Source organism: Charadrius vociferus, unplaced genomic scaffold (genome assembly GCF_000708025.1).
Source record: "Charadrius vociferus isolate BGI_N301 unplaced genomic scaffold, ASM70802v2 scaffold7, whole genome shotgun sequence".
NCBI classification, from domain to species: Eukaryota; Metazoa; Chordata; class Aves; order Charadriiformes; family Charadriidae; genus Charadrius; species Charadrius vociferus.
In genome coordinates, this window is record NW_009649308.1 from 8,505,951 (window position 1) to 8,515,693 (window position 9,743).

At 44.8% G+C, this 9,743-nt stretch overlaps 1 protein-coding gene across 3 annotated transcripts in view; it reads left to right on the forward strand.

Moving 5' to 3' along the window:
* Positions 1-8,297, forward strand: part of PAK3 (p21 protein (Cdc42/Rac)-activated kinase 3) — a 38,390-nt gene extending 30,093 nt beyond the window's left edge. For all 3 annotated transcript variants that reach the window (XM_009889300.1, XM_009889299.1, XM_009889298.1), the window contains 4 exons: positions 524-623; positions 1,055-1,251; positions 6,352-6,489; positions 8,038-8,297. In XM_009889300.1, coding sequence (XP_009887602.1) covers positions 524-623; positions 1,055-1,251; positions 6,352-6,489; positions 8,038-8,127 — 525 coding nt within the window. In that variant the 3' untranslated portion in view covers positions 8,128-8,297. The remainder of the gene's footprint in view (positions 1-523; positions 624-1,054; positions 1,252-6,351; positions 6,490-8,037) is intronic.
* The last annotated feature ends 1,446 nt before the right edge of the window (positions 8,298-9,743 follow it).

A 9,743-nucleotide genomic window follows, 5' to 3' on the forward strand; every position in this document is an offset into this window, starting at 1 on the left:
ATTTTAAAATAACAGCAAAGAAAAATTAGAGACTCAGTTATCTCTGTCCTCAGCTTAAAAGGACAGCATTCCACCCAAAATGGTCTTTGCTTCTGAAAAATGACTAACGTGCTACTTCCAAATCCTTAGGCTGTAGAGCCTAACAATAAAATCCTTGTCACGCAACCTCCCACCTGGAAGTGATCCACTTCATACCGAAGGAAGGGACTTTTTCTTTTTTGGCAAACAATAGTTTGTCGTATGGATGGAGATTGCGCATTCATTGCAGCAGCAGTCATTCTGTGCTTTCAGGGGATAGTCTGTAACAATAATTGACATTTCTCTTTCAAAAGCTAATATGCCTTCATTTAGAAAGTTATTACTCTAATAGTGTTGAAGCAGCAAGCTATTCCTCTTGACAGCAGAATATTCTGCTCTTACTCACAATTCATCTAGAAATTAAATCTTTTAGAGCCATTTCCTTTCTTGTGTGATGAAATCAGGTCATTAATTTTTACCCTTGTGTTTCTTTTTTATCTATCAGTGCCTGCAAGCACTGGATTTCCTTCATTCAAACCAAGTGATTCACAGAGACATCAAAAGCGACAATATTCTTCTCGGAATGGACGGATCTGTCAAATTGAGTAGGTATTCTTGGGCAGGAGCAGCGTTCCCAGGATGTGGTGTGGGGTTGCTTTTGACTGACTGCCAGTTACCCAAAAGTGATGCCTGTGGTGTAGTGCACCGACCACTGCTGCAAGCTCAGAGCACAATGCCAACGTGCAGAGAGGCAGAGAGAGGAAAAAGGTGTAAAGAGTGGCTTTGGTTTGTGTATGTCCCTCCCAGAGGGAGGGAGTTACAACCTAAAGCTTCAAGTGAATAAAAGCCACTGCATGAAACTTGAGGGGTTTTTTAAGTGGCCAAGTCAGTATTTCCTTGGTTACAGCACTGAGTAAAGAGCACGGCCGCTTTTCCAGATACATCCAACAGCACATTCTCAGGTATATAGTGGGGATTTTTTTTGCTTGGTTTCATGATTCAAGCTGGCTTTAACAATACTCGTTTTTCTCCTCAGCTGATTTCGGCTTCTGTGCTCAGATCACCCCTGAGCAGAGTAAACGGAGCACAATGGTCGGGACTCCTTATTGGATGGCACCAGAAGTGGTGACGAGAAAAGCATACGGTCCCAAAGTGGACATCTGGTCGCTTGGGATCATGGCAATAGAAATGGTGGAAGGAGAACCTCCTTACCTTAATGAAAATCCTCTCAGGGTAAGGTGCAAATGAAACCAGATACCACTGTCCCATGTTTTGTCTCCCATGAGACAAAATCCCAGTCATGTCAGCGTGAACTAGCCCCACCAAGGCCCACTTCTAAAAATGTTGCTGGAGCATATCAGCATATACCGTAGCTTTGGTTACATCAGTGGGAGAACCTCAAAAGAGAAGTGACATGTAGCCAGTTGAGACGTATGCCATTTTTGTCTTCAACGATGCTTGGTTTTGAACTTTCTTTGAGCTGTATCTCTGAGCGACAAGAATTTTTTCAGTGGCAAGTTTCTCCAGTTGGGGCGTTTTTCTGACAAGCACTTCAACTGTATCTGCAGGCAGAGGAGTCTTTCCAAACTCAGATCAGTGCTGATTGCCTTCCTGAGCCTTTCAGGAAGTGTCACTGGTTATAGTAATGTCATAATTACTTATTACCAAATACATTTCTAAAAGTATGTTTTAGCACAGGTACGAGTTGTAAACTAATGCATTTTTAATGTTTTGAAGTTTCCAGTTTTATTCTAATCCCTTAAAATGAAATGACCGGTTCTCATACCGAATGAGCGTGTAACAGTGGAGGAATGTATACAGATAAAACCTCATGACTGACAGCTGAAACAACATTAAATGCTGCATTGGTGATTCCTAATAGGATGCAGGAATTTGAGGAAATTAATTTTGACCTATGTGTATACATTCATAATTTTTGTTAAGGTTAGAATTAAAATAGAGCGTGACCGTGAGCTTTTCTCATAGCAGTAAGGTTGTGCTGTCTCTGGTCTGTGGCACCCAGACTGTGTACTGCGGACTGAAAGAGGAAACAGAATGGTGAGGAAACGGCCGCAGCCGTGCTGCCTAAGAAAAGAGTACAACAATTACACACATTTCAGTCTTCTACTCTTCTTGAAAAAAGGTTGCTGAGTTTTCTTGGAAGACTTCCTTTGGTTTGGTAGGTGCCCTGGTGTTTTTGGTTCCAGTGCACACATGTGGAGCGCTGTGTGCTGTGCCACCTTGTGAGGAGGGAGAAGAAAGAAAGGGGTTTGGATTCAGACCGATGCTGAATAAGCAGAGTGCACCGTAGCTGGCAGGGTGGCAGTAGGCCTGCGTTACTGCAGCCCAGTTTTACCAGCAGACACTTTTGCACATCACTAGTTTTGCTTCAGTTTGCTGCGAAGAGAAGACCCCATATTCCACTTGATTCCATGGAAGACCCTTGCAAAAAAATGCATTTGCCTTGTGTAAGGCAGGAAAAACAGATGAAGAGAATTAACAGTATTGGTCTGAATGCTGAAAATTCCCTGCTTCCTTAACCTCAGGTGTTGCTTAGGGCTCCTCAGGAAGCCTCAGGTCAACTGTTAGCAGGACAAGTGGGTTTCTCATCTCTGACCAAATTCACATTCAGCTATTTCTGCCCTTACCCAGCCAGATTATCTGACATGCTCTTTTTCTCCATGCACGCCTCATCTCCTGCTGGAGTTAAGGTCAACTAGAACAGTTAGAGTTTCAAGGCACCTTCAGGTGTCTGAGTAAAATTGCAGTAGATTAAAATCAGGCATCTGAATTTGGTAGCATCTGTATTAGCTTCCTGGACTCTTGCAGAGGTGGTTGCCCCTGAGCTGGGAACAGTGAACAGCTTGTGATGGACTGCTTGAAGTTGCCCCGTTATCAGCTAGTTTTATTAAAGCAAATCAACCCCAGTGGGGACAGGATCCACCTGCTGTTGTATGTGGAATCAGAGACTTCAGTGAGAGGTCTCAGCTGCATCCAAGCAGGAGAGCTTATAAGCAAGACGTGTTTTTACAGCAAAGTTTTTCAGCTGATGACACACAGTAGTTCTTTGGTTTAATAGTCACATTTAGACCCCATTCAGGGAATTCTGCAAAGCCTGGAAACAAAAGGACGTTCTTTCATTTTTATGAATGATTGTTTTAATAATGGAAGGCACACAGGAGCTTCAGTTACTGACACTAATTTAAATATATAACTAAATTATAGGGGCATTAAAGGATCATTAATCATACAGTTAACAGCAGTCTTGATGCAGTTGTTGTTTTCCACGTGTAGACCAAACGCATGCCGTGTTGCTCAGGTTCTTTACACCTGTGCAGAACTCACAGGAATGAACCATTTTCCAGCTATGAATGTCCTGGATATTTCTGTGATGGTATTTGTTTTTTCTCACTGTGATTTCCTTCTGTCCTAAGGTGTGAGGGACAAACATTGGTGCGATAGATATCCCTTGAAATACAGGTCGCACCTCCCCAGTTTCAATTTAAAATAAAAACAACAAACCAAATGCTAAGCATTTCTGTTTACTTTTTCATTTATTAACCACAGCACATCGATTTTGCTCAGAACTGTAGCATATTTTCCAAATGCTGTGGATCTTCTACAGTTTCAGGCTTTTAAATCATCTGTATATTGTTCTGTCATGTATCTGGGTGGCCTGCATAACTTTAGGATATTGTTTTCACAGACTACAGTTATAATTGTATGCTGAATCCTTTCTTGTTTCTTGGTATGTTAAACAAATTAATGAGCTTATCGCCCCTTTGCAGCTACTGCACACACTCATTTCCTTTCTACTGTTCTTGTTTTTCTTTGCCGACTGTATCGTAGGAAACCAAATGATACATGATACAAAGGTACTTCAGCTTTCTGTAGACCTTTTTCCGTGGTTGCCGAAATATTTAAAAGGTGCAGTACTGTCATGGTTTAACCCCAGCCAGCGACAAAGAATCACGTGGTCTTCGCTCACCCCCGCCCCGTCCCTGGCTGGAATGAGAGAGGAATCGGAAGAAAAAGGCAAAACTCGTGGGTTGAGATTAAGGCAGTTTAACAGACCAGCAAAAGAAAGAGGAAACGACAGCAATAATACTGATAAAGGAATATACAAAACACGATTAATGTACCACCACTCACCTACCGAACCTGGGAGGAGGCCCCCAGCCCGCTCCTGTGGGGCCAGTTTGGGTCAGCCTACCCAGCTGTGTGCCGTGAAAATTAACCCTATCCCCGCCAGAACCGGGACAAGCACCTAGCTAAAGATAACTCTTCCTCATAATTCATGTTCTGTGAAGAAATAAGTAACTAAAAGAGCTCCGTTTGTCCCAGCACTCCTGTGTCACAGTAAAGGGAATGTAGCTGGAATAAAATTTCAAGGCTGATGTTGGTGCTGTAGTCCTTTACCGCAAGAGAAGCAACATCCCTCAGGTAGCACAATTTAGACATAGTGGGGACAGTCACGCCAGCTCGGCACTGTGTGCAGTGGCCGAGGTCAGCTGCAGATGGACAGGATAAGACTGATTTTGTGACATTTACGTTGTGGGAAAAGTAAAGAAACTTCCTTTTATTGTTTTTACTCTAGGGTAGTTCATTTGCCTTTTTAGGCTTGGAAATTTCCCTCTGTATTTAAGAGGATAATAACAAAGTCAATTTGGTCAGGGTTCATTTCAATGCCAGTAGCGCAGAGCTATTATTATCATGGCAGACATTTTTTATGGAAGACTCCTAGGCCTATTTCTGTTATTACTAGTGTATATTTTAGGCATATTTTGGCAGTTTAAGTTTGAACGGTTCAAAACGTTTGTGTTATGTTCCTAAATAACATCTTGCAAAAGCAGAATGAACTCATCCTTCTGACTTCTCGGCATGTCAGACCTTGGTTATGAGTGAACCACACTGGATAAAGCTCACCCTGTGTTTTGCAAAGTTACGCTGTAATTCCTTGGCCGAAGGCATACCGGGATGACTTGCTAAGCTGCATGAACGCTGTCAGCTGCACGGCAGTGAGCGTCCTTGGCTATGCTTAAGGAACTTAGCCTTAGCTTAGGCGAGACGCTATCGAGGAGGAGAAAGGCTGGAATTTGGAAGTGTTTGGGTAGGGCTGTGTGCACAGAACAGCCGTGCATTCGGCTGAGCAGTTGGACGTTTGTGGACATCGCGGAAGGGAATTCAACCCTTAACGCAGACAAATGCTCCCAGTTCTCAGGTAACACTTTGCTGTGGGCTTTAAGCTGCTCTTCTGTCTGTGAAGATGACCCTGAAAACATGAAATGAGTGTAATAGATCTAATGTTATCTCTCCTAAAAAAAGTAAAAAAAAAAAAAGTTTTCTAAAACAGTGGTTTTGAGAGATGAACAACCTGCCAATTCTTCTCACTGGGAAGCTTGCCCCAAATGTGAAGATTATAGTTTAAAGGCAAAATAGTCTATTCTGCTACTTGTCCGTTTTTGCTGAAATACTTAGTGAACATATTTCTTTCATAGTCCAAAACACTTTCTCCATGTCACCAAGGCTGAGCTTTCAACATCGCAGCTGCCAAAACCTCCCTTTTCTTCCTTGGCAATTTCTGGGACAGGGACATCCTTAATGTATTTATTTGAGTATCAAAACTAGCACAGGGTTACCGTAGGGATGGAATTACTCATTTTTCTGATTAGACCATTAAAAATTTTTGGTTTACCACATAAGTGAAGCTGATCTGGAATTTTGAGACTGCTGAAAGACATAGTTGCAGGTGGCTCTTGTCTGCCCAGTTATGCGTTTTCTTCATAATATATTTGTGCATGCAACTTAGGTGTCTGTCTTGAAAATGAGGTTCCAAATGTTTCTGTTTCTTTATCCAAGAAATACGCTGATGGATTTACTTTTTTTCATCCAGTTACCATTTTATCAAGAACGGACCAAAAAATGTGACTACCTTTGTTTTTTGGAAGCTGTACTTTAGGGACCATTGAGCACTGCAGAGATGCATTTTATGTAAAAATCCTTTGAAATAATATAGTTAGACCAAATTCACTCTTTAAAATAGCCTGTAAAGCTAGTTTCAATACTTGGAGAAGCAAAATGTGCTTTTGCTGATGTAGTTCATACTAACTAGGTCAGCCAATGAAATCAGCTGTCAAGGCAAGATCATTTTGATGTTGGAATAGCTGTAGCTGCATCAGGGTGGTTTTTTTGTTGGTATGGAAAAAATCATCTCTAACCCTCTGCCAGGGAAGAAACTGCCACTGGAGACTGGACCTTAAAAAATGGGGTCTATGTGGGCAGTTATGGATATGAAAAGAAATAGGTGGAGTCTTGTGTTTCCTTTTCCTGTAGGCGTTGTATCTGATAGCGACGAACGGGACACCAGAGCTGCAGAACCCCGAGCGACTGTCCGCTGTGTTTCGTGACTTTCTGAACTGCTGCCTGGAGATGGACGTGGACAGGCGAGGGTCTGCCAAGGAACTTCTGCAGGTAAAATGCAAAGCAGCTGCAAGTGAAACAGCTGCACTATGTAATTGTTTTCTCATCAGCTAAACTCAAAGGCGTCAGGTGGAACCCCTTCATATTAGTCTCTGGTCTCGGCGCTTTTCAAATGAAAAAGAAGTAGAATCATAGAATGGTTTGGGTTGGAAGGGACCTTTAAAGGTCATCTAGTCCAACCCCCCTGCTGTGAGCAGGGACATCTTCAGGGAGATCACATTGCTCAGAGCCCCGTCCAACCTGACCTGGAATGTTTCCCGGGGTGGGGCATCTCCCACCTCTCTGGGCAACCTGGGCCAGTGTCTCACCACCCGCAGCATGAAAAATGTCTTCCTTATATCTAGTCTGAATCTACCCTCTTTCAGTTTAAAACCATTGCCCCTCATCCTGTCAGAACAGGCCCTGCTAAAAAGTCTGTCCTTGTCTTTCTTGTAAGCCCCCTTTAAGGATTGAAAGGCCACAATAAGGTCTCCCCGGAGCCTTCTCCAGGCTGAACAACCTCAACTCTCTCAGCCTGTCCCCATAGGAGAGGTGTTTCATCCCTCTAACCATTTTTGTGGCCTTATTTTGTATTTTGGTAGTATATTCAGTTTCACATGGTGGCAAAATAACTGAAGCGGAATGATACCAGGTACAGAGGCCTGAAATGGCATTGGCGGGTACCGTATAGAGAGATATGACCAGGGAGGAACCCAGTGAAATCAGTCCCTGCCAAGCGGTCAGAGGTTTGGCTGTGGGAAGGAAGGGGCTGTGGGGTGCTCACTGTGAGCATCAGAGGGGCCCCGGCTTGTCCATCCTGCCCCACTCTTAGAGGTTTCTGCCACCGAAACAGGGACGGCTGGGCGGGACTTGTCACAGCTCCATTTGCTGCCTGGCGCAATCGAGTAGATGGGAAGTGCTGCAGGTTTACTGCCAGGTTTTGTGGCAGATAAGGAGTTGCAGCACGTGCCACTTAGCTGTCCCTGCTGTGAAGGTGCCAGCCAGCGCGGGGGGGGCAGCGGGTGGGATGGCAGACACCGCTCTCACTGCAACCCAGAGCTGAGTCTGTCAGCGCTCTGTCACTTGTCTCCCTGCTCTTGTCTTGGTGCTGAAAACCTGTACCTCAGTGGCCTTCAGAGTGACACATGGGCCTAAATACTACTGGGATAAACGTTTCCTAGAGGTATTGGAGTTCCCTGAGGAGTGGCTTCTGCCCCTCATCTTTTTTGACAACTGAAATAGCCCATGTCTTTAGAAAATGGGAACTTAAGTAAGTATTTGGAGTTTCCTGAAAGGAACAAGGCCCTGGGACAGCAAGCAGCGTTCCCAGAGCACTGGCAGGGCAAAAACCCCAACAAGCCGAACACACCTTGAGAAATGGATTAATAGGATTACGGGCCGTGTTTGCCTGTGACAGCAAGGTACTGGCCATGGAGACGCAGGTACAGATGGTCCCCTCGGTCCTATTTCTGTGCATTCCTGGTAACCACAGGAGGACTGCTTGAGCCTGTGAGTGAGTTTGGAAAGTAACAGTTCATTTCTTTTTTTTCCTTTGGGCAGCATCCGTTTTTAAAGTTAGCCAAGCCTCTCTCCAGCCTGACTCCTCTGATCATTGCAGCAAAGGAAGCGATTAAGAACAGCAGCCGCTAGCGCTTCAGGCCGGCTTTCTCCCATGCCAGCTCAGAGCAGGACTGAGAACAAAAACTCTATAAAACCTCAACTCTTGTGCTGCAGGACAGATGGATGGATGAACAAACCAACGGTCACAGTCATGGTGGTAGGAGGGAGAACAACCCAGTCCCTCGAGGAGTAAAAGATTATCATTTGTCTTCTTCCTGCTTTCTGGCTCCTTAATTTATTTTTAAGATGAAACAGGGCTTAAGACAGAGGTAATGACCGAAAATGCTTTGCTGCCTCAGCCATTTCCAAGGTAAAGCAAATTCAGTTGGAAGATTCCCTTCCTTCTCACCCTGTGAATAAGCTGTACATTCACTTTTAAATTGTCAGTTGTTTCTTAAAGACGGAAAGTCCCTTTTATGGTTTTTTTTTTTGGTATGGTTTGGCATTGGAGACGGGTCTCCTTCATTCATAAACTCCAGACTGCACTGCCTTTTGAATACGGCCCACTCCCTGGTATTTGCCCAGTCGTGGTACTTCTAGATGAGGAAAAAAGTGAAATTGCATTTCCAACCAAAAAGAAATCAAGAATGGGGCAGACAAAACATCCTGTTGGGATACAGGTTTTCAACTGTGAATATATAGTGTTTCGGTTCTTGACGATTTGATTTGTATAACTAATTGTAATCTGTTTGCCTGGATGAGAGTCTTACTACTATGAAAAAGCAGAAAGATCAGTGTGCTCCGAAAGGGCTCCCCTGATGCAAAACGGTGAGAAATGTGAGGTGAGAGCAAGCCCAGCCTTGCCTGGCGCTGAGCCCCAGCAGAGCCCTTGCAGAGCATGGAGCGGCCGCAGCAGCCGCAGACCTGGGCTGGAAGAAGGCGCTTATTGTAGCGGCAAGCGGCAGTGAACCAGCACTGGGTGCTTGCCTCTTCCTGGGACCGGGCTAATCATCCCGCATCAGAGCCAAACTGGCAGTGGGCTGCTCCCGAGGTGAATCGGAGCCATGCTGGGAAATGCGCGGACTGGTGGGATTAGCCGTCTTGAGTCTGTGCGGGAGTAGAGAAGGGTGAAACAGAGCTGAGTGGTGGTGTCACTTCTGAGGGTGCTTACTCTCCTGGTCGTCTTGTAGCTCCTGGGGAAGGTTTAGGAGCATCTGTGCCACTCGGCAGAGTGGGAGGGAGCGGAGCTGCTCCATAGGCTCGCGTGCAGGTGAGCGTCCTTTAGGGGCATGAGTTCTGCCACGGAAACTGAGCCCGACATGAGTGAGTGACACCTTCCGCAGTTTAGATCTGCATGAGCCGGTGCAGCAGACAGCTCTGGAAGAGAGTGCGTTGAAACTTGGAGTTCTGCACTGAGTGAGAGCAGACGTGTGAAACGCAGAGTGGATGGCAGAAATATCTAGAGGCATCATGCCAGTCTGCTTTCTGCTGTCCTGCCTACAGCAAGCGCTGCTGAATGCGGCTTTGAGTTACTGGGAGAGAGGGAATCTGGGATGTGACTGAGGGTGGTGTTTGGCCAGTCAACTAATTTGTAAGGGAGCAGAATAGTTTAAGTATGCAATTTGTGTTTTATTTATTCATTTCTGAAAAAAAGACACAATGTGGCTTCACTCAGAAAAAGCATTTGCATGGAGTAATTGTTGCTG